General features: G+C 32.1%; 1 protein-coding gene and 1 long non-coding RNA gene across 5 annotated transcripts; one reads left to right on the top strand and one right to left on the bottom strand.

Moving 5' to 3' along the window:
* Positions 1–1,848: 1,848 nt before the first annotated feature.
* On the bottom strand, positions 1,849–6,915 carry LOC106767795. 3 transcript variants are annotated; one of them, XR_001376187.2, is made up of 4 exons: positions 6,726–6,915; positions 6,359–6,567; positions 5,943–6,274; positions 1,849–2,048 (listed from the first exon to the last, which is right to left on the bottom strand). It is a non-coding gene; the product is annotated as an uncharacterized LOC106767795 (long non-coding RNA). The 3 variants fall into 3 exon arrangements; XR_002668682.1 differs by lacking the exon at positions 1,849–2,048 and adding an exon at positions 4,793–5,603; XR_002668681.1 differs by lacking the exon at positions 1,849–2,048 and having other exon boundaries at positions 5,768–6,274.
* An 838-nt stretch (positions 6,916–7,753) lies between these two features.
* On the top strand, positions 7,754–17,461 carry LOC106766858 (katanin p80 WD40 repeat-containing subunit B1 homolog). Of its 2 annotated transcripts, XM_014651629.2 has the most exons (20): positions 7,754–7,980; positions 8,523–8,653; positions 9,153–9,270; positions 9,575–9,801; positions 9,898–10,000; positions 11,036–11,106; positions 11,687–11,761; positions 11,851–11,994; positions 12,279–12,423; positions 12,647–12,835; positions 12,933–13,106; positions 13,864–13,920; positions 14,002–14,273; positions 14,987–15,103; positions 15,433–15,507; positions 15,639–15,751; positions 16,273–16,389; positions 16,483–16,551; positions 16,950–17,016; positions 17,199–17,461. In XM_014651629.2, the coding sequence occupies exons 1-19, from the start codon at positions 7,956–7,958 to the stop codon at positions 17,008–17,010; spliced, it is 2,283 nt and encodes a 760-aa protein (XP_014507115.1). In that variant the 5' UTR covers positions 7,754–7,955; the 3' UTR covers positions 17,011–17,016; positions 17,199–17,461. The 2 variants fall into 2 exon arrangements, with proteins under 2 accessions (XP_014507115.1, XP_014507114.1); XM_014651628.2 differs by having other exon boundaries at positions 16,950–17,461.
* The last annotated feature ends 1,999 nt before the right edge of the window (positions 17,462–19,460 follow it).

Here is a 19,460-nt window from a genome sequence, read left to right as displayed (position 1 = left end):
CAGATTTGGGCATTAATTGATATTTAACATACTTAAATTTTTCACATTAATAATACTTTTACTTATTTTTTACTTCTTTTTTAAAAAATATAAAAAAAAATATTTTTAGTACTTTTTATCTTTACCCTTTTATTTTATGTTAAATAAATATAAAAAAATGTTTTAATATTACTCAATTGGAACGTGTTTCACAAATTCTTATTCTTATTTACCCTCTAACTTTAATGAATCTTGAAGATAAATATGTTAATAAGTAAATTAATTACTTTTAGAAAGAAAATATGAGAATTTAGATATTTTATAAATATAATAATGAATATAAGTGATTATTACAGTAAGTATCTCTTATAAAATATTAATTATATTTATAAAATTAACCAATATTATAAATTTGTTATGAATTTAGACAGTGTATTTTAATATATTTATTGAATCAAATAAAAACGGTATTTAATTTGTTAATTATTTAATTTGTTAGGCGTATCTACGAGTTAATTAAATGTGAACCAGATTCATGTTTTCTATTTATTTAGATGAGTTTTTCTTAATTGGTGTGGTATTATATATAATTTTTTTATTTATTTTGTAAATGTATTTAACTAAACTAAAAAAATATTAAAAATATCAGTTTACTGATTTAGAGTGTATTCAAATGCTTCAAACAATTGATTATATACCACCTCAAATGTTATTATAATTTTATCTCTTTAGAAATACAAATACAACTAATAATTCATATAATGTTTAAACTAAAGAAATTTAATTATTATTTGTTTTTGTCAAACATTCATATACCAAATTTTCTCACGTGATATTGGTCATGTTCAGATTCACTATATTCAATATGAATTCAAAGAAAAAATTTACTTATTAAGTACGAATTGAAAGAAAAAATAACATATGTTACAATATATTATGATGAATAACAATTTAAAGTTTATAAGTTAAATATCAAAGTAATTTATATTGAAAGTCAATAATTATATATAAAATTTTTAAATCTTATATTTACTTAAAAGTAAATACAAAAGAAAGAAATAATTATATTTACTTAAATTAAATACAAAAGAAAGAAGATAATCATTTAGTCTCATGTGTAATAATACATATAAAAGAGTCTCTTAACAAGATTCATATTGATTTTTTTTAAGATTATTTGTTTAGATTTATCTGAGAGTCTTCTCTTATATTGTTGTTATCTTATTTTCATGTTAAATTAATTTTTTTTAGTCGTCTTCTTTAAGCTACTTCTTAGAAATATTTCTAATTTATCTTCTTAGGATGATAATGGCATAGAAATTGTTGAAAGATTGGGTGGTAGGTTCACATGCCACGTGCTAAAAATAAAATGGCTAATCTAAAATTTGCTTTTGATTTATGCGGGTACTTACATTTAGATTTACATATATAAATGTTTTCTAACATAAATGAAAACAAACAACTTATTATATTAACCATTGATTATCATTTATAACTTTAGTATCTATTTTTTTTTTCTTTTCATTTCATATCCTAATAATAACTATTTCATTTACCAAAATATCTCCACTATCTTTTTTGATAAACAAAAATGTCCATAATAAATACTCCAAATACATTTTTCAATTTGCAGAAAGTCACTCAAATTATTATTATTTACAAATTTTAACATAAACTATGTATTGTATTTTTTGTACGGAATCATATTGTATGATATATTTATATTTTACTTGTTGCTTACATTTTAATATAAATAGATGTAAAAAAAATTAAACTAAAAAGTCAAAACATTCCTTTTCATGAGAAATAAATAATAAATTGATAATTCCTTTTCGTAGATTTATTTTTTTCATAATAATAGAGATTCTTCTTTTAACCAATTATCTTTCTTATAGTTTTGTTTCTACATTAAATACAATTTTATTATAACAATTTAGTATCTTACCTATAACATTTGTGATTTCTAACATTAAAGAATTGACGGCAATCCTGACTTCAATTTATGATGGGTGCAAAATTTCGCTCTCATACAACATGAACATGAGTTGGTGTTGGAATGTAAGTTACATCTGCATAGAAGGATATGATAGTGTTATTGCAAAATTATGAAGTTTTAAGAAGTCTCTAAAGAAAAGATTATCGACAAGCTTTGAGCAAAAGACATTAATGGTGAAGTTCTAATGGGAAATGACGGTACTTGTAGTATAGTTAGTAAATGTATAATGCAAATTAAGATTGGTGATGGTATTGTTAGAACATAAACTTCAATAGAAATTAATATTTTTTTGGCACATTAAACTTTCTTGGTTGTTCATATCGAACTAAAAGGAGAGTCTTAAAGAGTCTCTAAGATGACATGTTAGTTGTGAAAAAGAAAGTTGAAAAATGGAGTATAAATATTGCAGGACAGGATAATGGTAGGTGCAACATCAGTTCTTTCTATTTCAAAACTTGACCAAACTTGCTTGTGGTATATGATGTTAAACCGCGTGAGTGAGGGTATCCTACTAACCTGATAAATTAAATGGCTGGATATAAGTTTTAAAATATTAAATTTGGATTATTCTAAGTTTGATCTAAATCCAATCCAGTGCAACCAATGCTAAGCCCATGAGTGAGCATGGAATGGGATGAGGAGCTTCGCAAGAAAAACGTTCTTTGGTGAGCATTGGATTTATGGACAACAATCACTAGACATATAGCATATCACTTGAAGAAACTTTCCAATAAAAAAATTTAAGAAAAGAATATCTTATTTTTAAAACATTAAAATTCTCACAAAACTTATTAATTTCATCCAATTTAAGTGTGAATAATATATAAGAAATCCTTTATTTATAAGTGAGGAGAATTGAAGAATCATATAAAGAAATGCTAAAAAAAATACAATGAGTTTATTATGATGGTGACATATATGAATAAAATCATAACTTTTTCATGATGAAGTGGTTAGATGAAAACTTACTTAACCTCCTCTTTAATGAGATTATTAAGTGAGTTCATATAGCTTATTACTTCTTGCTTTCATCTATAATCTTTTAGAAACTACTAGAAAATTTTAAAAACTTGTAAAAAGTTAGAAAAAGAAATATTATGTTTTATAATTTTCTTTTCAAACTTTTTTAAGTCTATACTCTTCATAACTTTATGTCCTTGAGATATGTTTTCTCTTCATATTAGTTCTAGGAATGAGGATCACGACTAAAAATAATGATATATATATATATATATATATATATATATATATATATATATATATATATATATATATATATATATATATATATATTTATATATATATAAAATCCTTTTATGTAGGTTGACTTTATGACATATATTGATATAGAAATCATAATCTCTATTGAAATTTTATCTTTTGTTTCTTTTACCCTTCGTCTGTCTAGTTATTTATTTATCATTTGTTTGGTTTACTATATACAATTTAGAATATTAAAACTTTACAAATACCTATATTAAAAGATTTAATCATAATTTTAAGGTTAAACCACTCCAGAAGTTCTTATTTTTGCGTTTTTTTTCCAATTTAGTCTCTGTCTTTTATTTTTTACTAATTTAGTCCCAAAGATTGTAAAATTGAAAGAAATTAACCCTTGTCGTTAAATCAAGTTAACGAGGTTAACTTGTAACTGATCTGTAAGACTGAGGTGAGTATTATATATGACATGGCGTGCACAGAAGCTATCAGGTAGCTGTAATGATACACGTGCCTTTTATTACTCAAGTTAATCACAAAATTAAAGAATTGGGGTTTTTTTTACTCAAGTTAATCACCGATGACCACCTCTTGCACCATTAATGGCTTTCCCTACCTCAACGTTAAACCCCCAAAACCCAACCTACTTCCTTAAGCTTCTCCTCCATCACCATTACAGTGGCATAGGAAGCATGAGCAACCACAGTGTCAAGACAAGTGAGGAGAAAAAAGATTCTAAGAAAAAGAAAGGTTTAAACCATTTAGTTGTCCCTATTTTCGGGAGGTTTTCCCATTTTGATCCCCGTCTTATTCGAATCCCCAATTGAGTCTTTATAAGTGCTATTTCAATCAATTAAGCCCCTCTCGTTAAATTTAGTTAACGAGATTAACTTTTTTGCACAACTGGGAGGATGACCTGTTAATTTCTATAAACGTGGCCTATTTAGAGTTGAAACGTGGCATGAATTGAGTCCCATAAGTGCTAATTTCAATCAATTTCAAGTCTAATTCATGCCACATTTCAACTCTAAATAGGCCACCTTTACAGAAATTAACAGGTCATCCTTTCAGCTGTGCAAAAAAGTTAACCCCGTTGGCAGGGGCTTAATTGATTGAAATTAGCACTTATAGGGACTCAATTGGAAATTCTAATAAGACGGAGATCAAAATGGGGAAACCTCCCAAAAATAGGGACAACTAAATGGTTTAAACCAAAAAGAAAAAGAACAATTTCTGAAGAAAATGGTCAAGAGGTTGCAGATGTAAAGGCAGATGAAGAAAACAAACGCAGAAAAACAGAAAATATAAATGCATCTAAGGAGTCAACTAAGGAAACAATGGAGAGAAATCTTCTGTATAGAGGTCTCAGAAGAAACAGCAAAAGGAATCAATTGAGAAACCAGTCAAGACGTCATTTCAGCGAGTACAAGTTGACAAAATACAGTTTACGGATGAAAGGCTCCAGGATAACTCTTACTGGGCAAAGGATGGTGCCGAGAATGGTTATGGTGCTAAAGTAGCAGAAATTCTTGACCAAGTTTTTTTTTTTGGGACATGGAATATCTGGAAATTACATTTATTAATGCTGTTGCAGGGCTAAAATCAACAACTGAAAGCTTTCTTGCTGTGTTTTTTCTCCCTTTTGTAATAATGGTGATTACATTTATGTTGCTGAGACAGAAAAATCCAAGCTTTTTCAAGGAATCAAAGTGAAAAGACACCAAAATCGTTGCGGTGGCAGAACCGGAGCGCGGAGACCAGCTGTTGGAAGTATCGGCGCGCTGTGGACTCTGACAAACATCCGCAACGGGAGATTCTAGGGAAGAGCTCGCCTTCGGCGCGCTTTCTCTTCTATTTTCTTCTAGGAAAAAGGCAAAGAGAGGGGCGTGGAATATGATTTTGGGCTTTTGCATTCATCCATTCCTCAAAAATCAGTTCAGATTGAAAAAAAGGGAAAAAGAAAATGGAATTCGAGAAAATGAAAATGAAATTAAAGATGAACAAAACATAATAGAAAAGAAAGAAAGCCCTAAGAGACTTGTTCATGAAATCCAGAATCCATGGTAAACAATGTTCAAGAAAATCCCCCATTACAGTATTTGGGTTGAGATCACCTTCTGCTGCAAAAAGAGAAAAGAGAAGATAGAAAGAGATAAACAGTGTGCGTTGCATTGCAGAGAGAGTGGTTGAGGTGTAGAGAAGAGACTACTGGACACCAGAACAAAAGCAGAAAGCAGCGTTGTCTTCACCGACGGTACCGTTCATCGGAGGCCATGCTCCCAATTCAATTATAAATTAACCCTAATTTCAAAATCTTTAACAAAAACCCCAAATTTTTAAGTTAAGGGGCACTTGAACAATATATCTACCACGTCACATGGTCATCTGCATGCCAACTTAACTCCGTTAACTGCATTTAACGGCTAAGGATTAATTTCTATCAATTTTGCACAATTAGGGACTTAATTGGCACAAAAAATAAATCGAGGACTAACGTGGGACAAAAACACGAAAATAGGGACTAACGAATGAGTTTAACCTAATTTTAATTATAGAATCATATCATCTTCCCATTCCTTAAGAAAATGGATTTCAAATTTTGATTCAGTGGCTTGCCTCAAATCTTTTTGAAAAATTTATCCACAAACTTTGCCTAAAATTACACCACGGATGATCACCAAATTTCAATGTCATCAAATTGGTAGAGGAAATATTTGAACAGATGTACTTGAAATCACAATATGCATACCTTGTGCTCGACATAATACATAGCTCTTCTTGAATGCACTGAACTGATACCTGCATCAACAACATCTAATTGCATCTCGACCTGTTCTCCTCATAATTCATAGCTGCTGGAATTCAAGCTTGATTGTACTGCTTCAAAGTGCAAAAGAATATAACCGCTTCAAATCTGCACTACATCATGATTGAAAAAGTATCAAACACAGTAAACCATGCACTACAATGCATGAATGGATCGAAATGTATGCCACCTCATGCTTCATTGCTTTGCCACAGAACTTCCTGTACTTGAATCTCTTGATCACCTGGTCTTTAATTCAACATATCACCAGTTTGCTGCATAGAAACTAAACCGTCAATAATCCCATAAGTTAATGCCTTTATCATCCACCAGCGATAAAAGAGGTGAAATCAAAATACCTCTCACCAGCATCAAATAGCCACGAATTGAAATCGGCAGCTAGATTCAATTTCTTTAATTCATCACGCCAGCCGCTTGCAATGAACCACACTAATTCTTGAATGGACTAATTGTCCAACATGTAGTCCTGCAGCCACCCATTCTTGCCCGTATTTTCTTGTTCAAATTCGTTTCTCACACCAAAATCTCGATTCACGTCCATGGAGCCCTTCAATTGCATCGGAAATAAGGCAACGGTTGATTCAATTCAAGATTTCGCCATGTTCAATTAAGGTGCGCCGATTGATTCCAAAGCAATCATGAATGAACGCTAAACATATGCTTTAAAATAGACATTGACAGGATTTCTAAAAGCAAAAATTGTACCGCAAAAGTGGCTTGCTGATTTGCCACGGAAATCGAATCACGTGCTTCCTTCAATATTCCGTACATCGTTCCATACACCTACTCAAGAGCTTCCCAACCACTTGCACTGAATCAAATCAACTTCAGTCTTTGATTATTTGGAGAGGAAGAAGGAGCTTGGAGTGGACAAAAACGATGAGAGTGAATATTTTCTCCCAGTACTATATTATCATTTAAGATTAATTTAATTAATATTTTCAAGATTTAAATATATTTATATCCAAAAAATTCTTGTATTTATTTTTTATTTATGAAATATAGTTATATTTTATTTTGGTAAGTAAATTTTTTTTTCTCCACATTTGATCTGTTAAAACTATTTATTTTATTTTGGTCTTTCTTATTTTGTTTTTTTTTTTAAAATATATTTTCTTATTATATGGAGTAAATCCCTTCAATCCTTATAAAATATGTTTAAAAGGAAATAATTTTGAACAAAATATTATATGAACTCACGAATATAAATATATATATATATATATATAATATAACTATAATTTAAGAAAAAAATTAAAAAAAAATCAATTAGTTAAGCAGTAAATATAATTTGTGTGAATAAAAATACTTAATAAATAGTTTTCGAAAGAATATTTTATATTTATAACTTGTTAATGCACAAATAAATTTGCAAGCAATATTAATGTTCCAAGGGTATAAAAGTACATAGCAAAATTTGTATATATTTTTTACATTTATTAGGTTAGAAATTCATTTGTTAATAGTATTGATTGAAACTTTGAAACAGTACTGTTTGAAGGATCTTTATGGAATTGAAAAATAGATCTTATATTATATCCCTTCATAAAAAGCAGAGAATCCCAAAAGAAGTGTTCAGCAGTGAGGAATATATCCAAAGATGTAAAAGAGGGTGCTTTTGGTAAATTGACAACTGCACGGTGACAACTGTTCTTCTTTACTCGACGTGTTCCCCACATAAGACAAATTCACAACAACATTGAAACTATTATTAAATAACAATTAAAAAAAAGTTTATTTCTGAGTGATTAATGATTGCTGTTCTTCTTTCTTTTTGTTGGTTTGTTGAGAGTAGTTCCCAGCTAAAACTGAGCATGATAAATTTCTCAGTTTGCTTCTGAAGAAGCTCACCCAAGTCCTCAATTGCTTCATTTGTGAGGAAAAGAACTTCATTTCTGCTTCACAAGCTGCCTTTGCGATTTCCAGACAACACTAATGGCAAAGACAGGATACAAACTACGTATCCTTTGTTGTTTTTATTTCTCCTTTTGATTAATATATGTGTCTCAGAACATGCTTTCTGGTTCCACCATTAAGGTTGCTGTTACCATTCAGTGACTTAGTTTCTGTTGAAATGTGGGTGAGTTGTGTTCTTGGAACATCCAAATTGTTTTCAATGGTACATTGTTGGAATAGCATGGTCAGGTGTGTGATTTATGTTTTATTAGCTCTAGGGGAGGTGATAAAAATGTTGGATGCTCATCAGCCACTTGGAAGTTATGGAAAAAAGTTTATAATTTTACCTTCTTTTTTTCCTTGTTTTAGTGGCTGAGGAATTGTTAGGTTTATTTTCTGTCTTACTTTTGATGAAAGTGCTTTTCTAGAAGATAAAGGATATTTCAAAAAGTGATTTTTGATGGTTTGGCTCCAAAAGCTGATTTTGTAATTTTTTGAGGTTCTTCGATTGTATTATATTTTTCAATACCAATCTGTTATTAAGTCTATGGAGTGTAGATGTTAGGTTGTTTTGATAATGTGCTTTCCTTAGCCAATCAACTGTAGAGGAATTTGTGGCTCATTCAGGAAATGTAAACTGTTTAAAGATTGGAAGGAAGGCGAGCCGCCTTTTCATTACAGGAGGGGATGATCACAATGTCAATATATGGATGATTGGAAAAGCAACCTCTTTAATGGTCAGTTGATTGTTGCCTTTGTATCTTATCATTTAATTGCAATTTGACTAAGGTAGGAATCAGGATTGCTAAGCAGTAATGAAGATCTATTTCTTATCTGCTCTTTGTTGAAATTTGCAAGTTATGTTATTGTAATGGTAAACTGAACTTTAAGCCTGAAAGTCTAATATCCTTGAAATAGGGAATGTTGGGTTTGATTTATCTTAGTTTTGGGCTATCCGAACAGATTTAGTGGTAGTATCTAGGCCTGCACTGTACTTGCTGCTGGTTATTCCAACATCGTCATCTTCCTTCTTTTGCAGTTCCAGAATAAAACAGAGCTTTGAACTCACTTAAATCTGAAAACTTCAAACCATACATAGATCATAATAATCTATCATCTGCATTTTTTTCTCTGATTGGATTCCCTTTGTAATATGGGTCTGAGTTTCTTATGATAGCAGCACAACTATGTAGAGCTTTAAATGTGACAGTCTTATCTTAATGTAAATACATGCAGAGTTTGTGTGGTCACACTACTACAGTAGAATCTGTGACTTTTGACTCAGCAGAAGTTTTGGTTCTTTCTGGAGCATCATCGGGGGTTATAAAGCTTTGGGATTTGCAGGAAGCAAAGAGTAAGTTAATTAGTATATTCTGAATCCATGGACTGTATACTTTATAGTGATATTATTTATAGAGCATCAGACTTTTATGCTAGAGAAAAAGGGCAAACTTGCTGATCATAAACGGGCAATTATTTGATTAAAGAATTGAGTACTACACTATCTAATTTGCATGCATGGGATTATATTGGCATCTAGAAGAACTATTATCAGTCCAAGTTGAGTTTTATGAATTGATGGGTGAAATGTAAAGCTCATGCATTTACCAATTTCTCAACAATCCAGTAATATGTGTGCAATTGTTCTTGAAGTATAGTGCTTCGCACTCTTACCGGACACAGAACCAATTGCACTGCTGTTGAGTTTCATCCCTTTGGAGAGTTTTTTGCATCAGGCTCCTCAGACACTAAACTAAATATTTGGGATATCCGAAAAAAAGAATGTATTCATACATACAAGGGCCATAGCCAGGCTATTAGTACGATCAAATTCAGTCCAGATGGTCGTTGGGTTGTTTCTGGTGGACTTGATAATGTTGTGAAGGTAATAGAGTGAAGTTTTCTGTGGCAGACCTTATAATTGTATAACTCTTACTACTGTTCTATGAATAAGTTACATATCTAACTTATGAATATGCAGGTCTGGGATCTAACAGGTGGAAAGCTCTTGCATGACTTCAAGTTCCATGAAGGACACATTAGGTCCCTAGACTTCCATCCTCTTGAGTTTCTTCTGGCTACAGGTGTGTTGGTCCCTTAAAGCAGCTTGGAACAGTAGATAATCATGCATGTGCAAAAAAAGTTATGATGTTCCCTGTTTTGTAATTATAATGTTGTTTCAAGTGCACCAAACGATAATCTACTTAGGCTAGATGGCTGTTCAAACTTAATGGAAATTTAGGCAACTAATTCTCGTATGTAGAGGGAACAATAACATATATGAGCCTCTTCAAAAACTCAATTAGGGATTATCCAGAATGCATTCTGGTCTAGCCCCCATACCAGGTTTTGGGTGGTGTAGAATCTAGTTTTGTTAACAACTCAAAACGCATGCTTGGGTCAAGAGTGCATTTTGAAAAAAGAGAGTTAAAAGTACGGTGTAAAATGCGTTCTTGGGGAACTTCATTTTCAGTTAACTAATATGGATGTAATGAAGTATGTATATTCGTACAAAACAGAAAGCACTGTTTCCATTCTAGAAATGTTACATCCATAGGTAATTTACTATTCAAACCATACTTATTCTTACGAAATTATTTTAGATGCAACGTTCCCAAACATAACAAAACATGCAAGTTCTACTCCATGCAATGATGCATACAGTGTTGTTAGTAGGATATTAAGGGTTAGAGTTCTCTATATATAAAGATGCTGATGTACTGTTTCATATAAATCAATTTGAATAAAATCTTTGTTCTTTCATAGTGTCATCATGACCACAATCACTATTGACAAGGATCTGTCTTTGTTGCCACAGCTATTACCTTACTTTCATCTTCATCTTTGCTGAACTGCTATTATTTTATTATCATTTATCAATTATCGCTATCGCTGCTCCTGAAATTATGTTAGGTTACGTAAACATTAATCCACCCATATATAATGTAATTGAACTTGACATGTATACGAAAATTTATGTTCTCTTGTCATGGTTCATTGAACCATGTGACTTGACCTTGAAGGATCTAAGCTGTTATATTGACCAAAGCATTTATATTGAAATTATTCATTGAAGTCATAAAGTTGGGCAAAATTAAGAGTTCATAATTTATTTACAGGTTCGGCAGACAGAACAGTGAAATTTTGGGATTTAGAAACCTTTGAACTGATTGGATCCAGTAGACATGAGGTATCTAATCTTGCTAAAGTGCTTTTCTTCTGTTTCAAAGGAATCAGTTATACCAATTTATAAATCATAAATTCTGGTTCCAAATCTGCCTCTTATCAATTGAGTTTTTTGCTGAAAATCAGTGTTATACCACTACTATCATTCATGGAAAGTGGAAACTCCTAGATAATCTGTTTCAATGGTTAACATGCTTGGCACATTTTTTACCAGTTTGCCATAATATTGTTGGGGGTGGTTTCTAAATACTACTAAATGATTCCTTTAGTTGTAACCTAGAATATTTCCCCAAGTTTTTTATACTCTTCAAACTTCAAAGTTAATTTGTTTCTGTAACTTGAAATTTGCAGTGTATCGTGCCCAGTTGTTAATCCCATAGATGTGCGTAATGTATTGTGTTTTAAGTCATATTCTGTGATGTAACTTAGTTGCAATTGTAGTATGGTAGATGTATTTGTTGGTTTTTTCTTTCTTCTAGTGTAAGCCTGTACATTTATTTCCAAGATATGCATGGACATGAACAGACTCACAAAAATTTATGCAAAATACTAATTTCTAATAAAAATAAATTACCTTGTGTTAGGTTTCAGAGGTACGCTCACTAACTTTTCATCCTGATGGACGGACCCTTTTTGCTGGACTTGAGGATAGTTTGAAGGTACACATTTTTTGTTCCAATAATTAGATTATAATGGTAAACAACTTGAACAGGTTAAAGATTTCATATCTAATTCTCATTTACTGTAGGTGTATTCATGGGAACCTGTCATATGCCATGATGCTGTTGACATGGGATGGACAACACTTGGTGACTTATGTATTCATGATGAAAAGCTTTTGGGTTGCTCATTCTACAGTAATTCTGTTGGAGTATGGGTGTCAGATATTTCGGTAGGACTCCCCCTCAATAGATTAGTTTATATGTTTTTTCTTGTCAATTTTGAAACGTGATCTGTATGCTATTTAACTAAAACACTATGATTGTAGAATTCCTACTATGTGGCTGGCTGGCTGCTGTTATGAATTTTATGATGTTTTAATTGCTAGTTTTAAAGACATTGTTTCCTGTTGTGTCTATCTAAATGATGAATGTCATTTCATCCTTGTTAGTCTGCAAACAACACAATAAGCTAATATGTAGTCTATCATTCTGATTGTTATTTTTAATGCATCAGCTTATCAAGCCATATGGTTATGGCTTGGAAACTGAGAACAAAGAAAGCACAGAGCAGAAGCTCAGTCTCCAGGGAAGACAAATGGAGAAAGTAGAATATGGTGTGGACAACGAGTCAAAAGAGATAAAGAATATATATATAGACTGTAAGCCACAGACCTTCTTGTCTTCCCATTACTTCTTCAAAATTATGAATGAATAAAGCTTTCAAAATAAAGTTTGCACCATAAAGTATATATGAGCTTTTTGAGGAGCTTTTTAGTAAGATTATAACAATTTCCCATGTCAGTTTTTTAATTATTTTTTTTTTTGTAATTCTGAATGCTCCCCAACTAATGTATTTTCAATTATTTTTTTTTGCATATAAAGCTTCTGAAGGGAATCCTGATAACTTATTAAGATCCAGGTCTTATAATTCTCCAAAAATGGATCATCTTGAGGAATCTAAAGAAATGTTAAACTTGAGTTCTTCAACAGGAGTTCGAGCAAAATCAAATGAACAAACTCTTAGAAAGTCTTATATGTTGTCAAACGTTGTACCTCTGGACATTCTGAATGGTAAGGACTCAACAAAGCTTTTGAAGTCCTGATGTTGCTTAAGTCAGTTCAAGGAGCATCCACTGATATATTTGATGTTTTGATGGGCTTTCATCAGATATTGATTCTAGAGAATTTGTTGATACTATAAGCAACTCTGTCAGTGCAACAGATCCTAACTTCGAAATGAATGAAGTCAGAGACTCTATTGATGATAAACATCCTATTAAGAGTGTCGCAGAGAAGTTTGAAAAAACTTTAACACCAGACGGATTTTCTGAACAAGAGAAATGTAAGTTTTTTTTTTCTGTCAAATCACTATGTAGGTCAAATACATGTCATTACTGATTACATTTCTGGATTTGGATCCTCTAAAGTGGGGTAGTTCACTGTAGAGAGAAGTGTGACATCTCAAGTTATCAACTGTTAATAAAATCCAGGGATAGATTTAACATGTCCACCATTTGTTATATGTGTGCATGTAGCAACAATTTATTTTCTCATCAATTAATGAGGTTCCTCTCTCTTCCCTCTAAAGCAAGAGCTCCCCTTAGTGGAACCAAATCCTATATTTCTTTAATCTTATTCTTGCAATGTCCTTTCTCTAGTCTATGTTTCTTATCAACAAAAAATGAGTTAACTTACCCATCATTTTCTTGGTTATATCATGGGCTAAATTAGTGTGACATCATTGCCATTAACTATATTTGACTTCTCATTGGTTGAATAACAACTAGTCGCTCTGATTCCAGACTTATATACTCAAATAAGCCAAATCTAATCATCTTTTGTTTCTCTTCCATTCACTGTGTCTATAATATGCTTCTTATTTTCTGATTTCAATCTCCTGAAAAATATTGAGTAAACTGTTAGACAACACTCTCAAGTCTTGACAGATAAACTCTTTTCTGTGTTTTAATAAAGTGATCCTGACATTGAGCTTGTCGATACTTTTTCTTTAAAATTTGGCATGCCTTGTGTATTTGTTCATTATTAGTATGGGAAAATACCATATGGTCATCCATGATTAATATGTTATTATCTTTCAGGTAATCAATCCTCTTCTTACAGCAACGCCATTAATCCAGTTAAATATGCCAATGGAGGTTTGCCATATCCCATCAATGTACTTTATTGCACTAAGAAAACTCCTGGAAACTGAATATATTAAAATTCTCCTTTGGCAGTTGCTGTTGTACAAGGAAGGACACGTTCTTTGGTTAGGAGGTTTGAAAGAAAGGAAATAACTCCAACCAAGGAAGATCAAGATAATGCAACTCCCACGACGACATTTGAAAAAAGGGAAATTTTTCTCAAAGAAGATCAAACTAATGCATCCCCCATCACTACCACCTCAACATCTGAAGAGGGGGAAATAATTCCTTTCAGCGAAGATAAAAACAATATGCCCACCGTTCCCAACACAACTAGTGAAACTGATAAGCATATTAACTTCATGGTAAAATTCTAGCTTGACAAAAAACAAGCTTTATGGAACTCTAGAAACAGGCCTCTTATCTCTAGCTTAATTTTTTTAGCCTAAACCTTATGTGTGATGGTCTATTTTATGGCTTATAAATTGGAATAGGATGCTAGACTTAAGATGCACGTATCTGTTGCTTATTTTTCTCCCTCAGACATGTTCAGGGGCAAAGATCTCAGTGGAAAAGAAAGGAAATTGTTTGTAGGTTTGGACATCCACCTGGGCCAAACATGCAAACCATCTGTTTTCTTTTCTATTCAAATCTTCTCTTTTAAGAATAGTGTTGAAGGTTTAGAAATCTTTAATTTATCAAGAAGTCAAAAGATCTAAAATTTGATTTCCTTTAACACGCATTTGTTTGAGTTATGCATCTGCTATTAGCATGATTTGATATTACTAGAGAAAGGCTCTGAAAGTATACATGGCATACAATTTTAATAATTTGGCTTCTGATTTTTTTCTGTGGAATGGAAACTCTTCTTGACAATCTCTTTGTCCTACGAAGTTTGGACCATTGATCAATATTTTTTATTCTATTCGCGTTGGTTTCCTGGTTTTTGGGTCTAACTATGAAACTTATATATTGAAAGAAAGGGTAGTTCACACTCACTGTTTTTTGGGTCATGCTATTATCACATTTTGCAAATTGTTGCCTTGGTTTTCAACTATATCTTGTTATATAATGTCAGAAAGCAGAGTTTGGAAGGGATTCAAATTCTGCAAATGATGGAGAAATAATTGAAGATCTGTTGCAAACTCATGATGTAACATTAAGCAATCTCCGATCACGTTTGACAAAATTACAGGTGAGTTCAGATAGTTAGATATTAATATCATTTTCTTTTAGACCAAGCTTGAGTTAGAGTGGAGTAGGGAGAACTCAATAGTGTGTGACACGAGACCCAACAGACTTTAAACCTAAATCCTATAAAATCGGTTTAGTAAGATGAAGTTTACATCCATTTATATATTATAATTTGGTCTTATCTATTAGATGTGAATTCTTAAACATATGTACTAATATCAGCTCTTACTTTACCCTTACTTTAAAGAATCCAAATCTAGAAAGAAATGATGCTTAAGGTGCCATCAGTGGAACAATGTTGTTCACCAAGTTGTCAATGTGCACTTGCAGGTAGTGCGACATTTTTGGGAGCGCAATGATACTAAAGGTGCCATCAATGCTTTGGAAAAGCTGCCTGATCAATCTGTGTGTATTTTTTTAAGTGTCCATGTGTCACTATTTTGCTCTTTGTCTGTTCTGTATCAAATGCTTTAACTAGTTATTTATGGCTTTGTTATTGAATATATAGCATTGAAGATAATTTCCTCTGGATGTAGGTTCAAGCTGATGTTATCAGTGTCCTTGTTGAGAAGATGGAGATTCTCACCATAGATTTATTTTCTTCCTTACTTCCGGTGCTCACAGGTTTGCTGGATAGCAAGACAGAAAGGTAATTCTTTATTAACATGGTGTTATGAAAAATAATTTTTTGTAGAATCCAGACGTTGTTGGGAGGACTACTTTTCAATTGATATTGACTAAGTCTTGATCGACATTAACTTAGACAGTTTCCGGTCAACATTAGCTGAGATAATTTTTCAGCCAATGTTGACAGAAAAGTCGGATAAAGAAAACAATCAACAATGTTGTAAAATTAACTTTGATCCATGTTAACCTAAATAACTGTAATGACATCCATTCAAAGCAATTTTGGTTGATGACAAATGAGTAAAAGCTTTGTTGACTAAAAAATAAGATCAACCATGATCGACTAAAAGAGATTGTCAATTTTGAATATTGATATTTTATTTATTAACAATTGTTTGATATTCAAATAACTTCTTACATTATCCAAAAGCATTTGAAAAATATAACAAGAAATGAACTTAATTCAAATTCAATGCATTTGCTTGTCTTAAAAGATGTGAAATTCCTATCCAAACGAAAGCTAACTCTATTATCTCAGTACAGATATGTGAAGGTGTCATTGGATATGCTGTTGAAGTTTGTTGTTGTTTTCGGTCCAACAATACGTTCAACTATTTCAGCTCCTCCCTCTGTTGGGGTTGATCTACATGCGGAACAAAGGTGACCTTCATCATCAACTATAATGTCGCTTTCATTATCTCATAAAGTTTCTATGTGAGTGAACCTAATTAACATAGAAAAGGTTGAGAACAGGCGAGAATGCTCCAATCAGTGCTTCATGCAACTGCAAAAGATCCGAATGATTCTTCCAATATTAGTAAGGTAATCATGTAAACTTTAATGTTGCAGAAACATACATATGTTATAGCCATTGTTGCAGCCTGATGGCTTGACAATAAAGAACAAAAAAGTCTTGCGAGTTTCTAGTTCTGTATTTCAAACTCGTCCTTTTCATGGCACAGATTTTATTAAGCATCAATTCCTCAGTTTTATTAATCAACTTAATGTTGTTGATTCTTAATTTGTCTCATCAAAGACTCTCAAGAATCCTGGTATGAGTTTGAGTCACACATTGAGTAAAAATGAAAAAATTCATTGTCTTAAGATTATGAATTGGAGATATTGTTGTAATTCCTACATGGATCAACTCATGACTTACTGGTACACATTTATTTACATCTACATTCAGCAATCTAGAGTCATGGTGTTTTTGGTTGCAGGAGGGGTGGCGTATTGGCCAAGACTGCTCAAGAGCTAAATTTAGTTCTTCAACAACCTTAACTTAAGGTGATGTCATATGAACTTCAACCAACATATGAATGATTGATTTGACTCAACATGATCATTAGCTGGACTGTGTACAAAACATTAAAGTGGTGGTTGTCATCAGATCTGTTTAGTGGCAGAAAAAAATTCTAACAAGTGACATGTGTGGGATATCTGAATAAACTGTTTGACCTTGTGTTTAGATGCTTGAAGGTGGAAGGGAAGCAGTCATCTAAGTAATTTGTTCTTCGGCCCTGCTCTAGCTTTTTGTTCCTAACATGTGCTGGTCTTCTTCACCTTTATGTTTTCTTTCTCAACTGGGATTTGATGCACCTTGGCATGGCCTAGTGCAAAATGAGTATATGTATCAGTCTACTGTATTTAGTAGCTGTGCAAAATTCCTTATACATGCAATATTTAATGAAGTGAAGTGTGTCATTTTCATGAATCAAGTACTCAAGCTTCTTCTGTCAGAAAAATGGAGTGATCAGAACTTACAAAATGTGATGCTAACTAGATTTACATCTTACCATGCTCAATTTATTGAATGCTAGGCAGATTTAAATTGTGAAACCAGTTATTAATGCTAACAACATAAGGGATTGATCATATATATATATATATATATATATATATATATATATATATATATATATATATATATATATATATCATAAATCTGTATCGTTGAAATAATGATTTTGTCAAAAAGTAGTATTTCATAATTGGAATTGAGTTATGTTATGATATTTTTTTCATATAAATATTCTCTGATTTTGGATGAATATTATTTAACTGTTTTAAGGTTACTCAACCAATAAGTCTCACCACATCAATTCAGTAAGGACAAAAGCATATTGATTTTGACTCTTACTAAATAATGTCACTCAAATATATTTTTTCAATTGATATTCTCTTTTTATATGATATTTTTAATGATTTTAAAGTACATTTGAATACTATTAACATATATATATATATAAATAGTTGTATTATTATATTGTACTTTTATCTTTATTTTATGGAAAAATAATTTTTGTGATAATTGATTATTCAAAAATCGATATATGAACGGTGTAAATATTAGTTACCTAGATAATGATTAACTTGAGTAGAGTCTCAGTATTAAGTATTAAAACTGTAATGAATATGACGAATTTAGATTCTCTACTAGATTTTCCTGTGTTGTTTTTTTTTTTCTTCAAAATACATTAAAAATAATTTTAATATATTAATATCAATGTATTTTTAACGTCCAGCAGTAACAAATACCAAAAAAAATCAATAAAGAATCTGGACTCAAGTATATCATATCTAAATTTTACTTATAACCTATTATTATGTAGATGAAATAATGAGAAGTTGAAAAGTCAATGCATGAGTGTTCCTCCCTACACCTCCATCATTTCGTCCTGCACCTCTTCAATTTGACTTTAATTTTTACTCTACTCTTAGCTCCTATCCCTAACTCCTGTAACTGCAGTATATTGATTCTGTTTATAAAATATTAAATGAGTCTGCCGCAACTCACACCACACCACATAAACCCTACACCCTTTCTTCTATCCTTTACCAGTTACTCTCCACCCCTCGAAGACCAAATTTTGAAAGTGCACCTGGTATCTGTTTGTTGGGGTGTTCGTGTGGAGTGTGCTGCTTTGCTTTGCTGCAACTCAGGGCACCCCATTCCTCTGCCGCAGCTTGTGTTATCGGCTAACAACTGCCGCATCTCCGAACTGCGCCTGCCCTTAGCTGCATCTCCGAACTGCGGCAACCCTTCGTCGCATCTCCCAACTGCGGCAACCCTTCGCCGCATCTCCCAACTGCGGTTGTGCACAGCCGCCCCTCCCAAATGCGGCACCCCTTAACCGCCCATCAGCTCTCAACCGCGTCTTCAGGTGCTGCTCCCTCCCTGTGAACCCAGCCCGAATAATCCCCAACCTTAACCCCAACCCCAACTCCAATGCAATCGCATTCTATGTAGCTTCAACAAAAACAACCAACATCTTCAAGAAAAATAACATTTAACGCAACTAATTTGGACGCTTGCAAACCACCAGCAACGAACAGGAGCTAGAGAAAATGCGGAAAAATAAGTGTTCCCTAGCCAAAGTAAACGAAAGAGGGGGTGCAGAGGTTTTACCATATCAAATGCGGTGAGAAAGGAGCATAGTGAGAAAGTACCACAGGCTTTGCTTTTCCAATGCATCAACCTTAATTTAATGAGAATAATTATATAACTATATAATTATATACTAAATACTCCTTAAATTATCAATGTAATTATCTTTCATAAAAAATAAGAGAAAAAAAATACAAAACTCATGGTCATCATATATCATACATAATCATATGCAAAATTTGGTTTCTAATTCATATTATAAATCAATTTAAACTTAGAAAATAAATATTATAAATCAATCATTCAAACAATCACCTTAAGAAGTATATAAAATATTATATAT

The sequence above is a fragment of the Vigna radiata genome, chromosome 7, assembly GCF_000741045.1.
Source record: "Vigna radiata var. radiata cultivar VC1973A chromosome 7, Vradiata_ver6, whole genome shotgun sequence".
Taxonomy (NCBI): domain Eukaryota; kingdom Viridiplantae; phylum Streptophyta; class Magnoliopsida; order Fabales; family Fabaceae; genus Vigna; species Vigna radiata.
The sequence above is the reverse complement of the archived record's forward strand: the minus strand, read 5'-3'. Positions and strand labels throughout refer to the sequence as shown.

Coding starts and splice junctions, on each gene's coding strand:
- LOC106766858 (XM_014651629.2), top strand. CDS start 7,956: ATGGCAAAGACAGGATACAAACTAC. Junction 11,995..12,278: donor TATGGGTGTCAGATATTTCG/GTAGGACTCCCC, acceptor TTAATGCATCAG/CTTATCAAGCCATATGGTTA. Junction 15,508..15,638: donor AAAAGCTGCCTGATCAATCT/GTGTGTATTTTT, acceptor CTCTGGATGTAG/GTTCAAGCTGATGTTATCAG.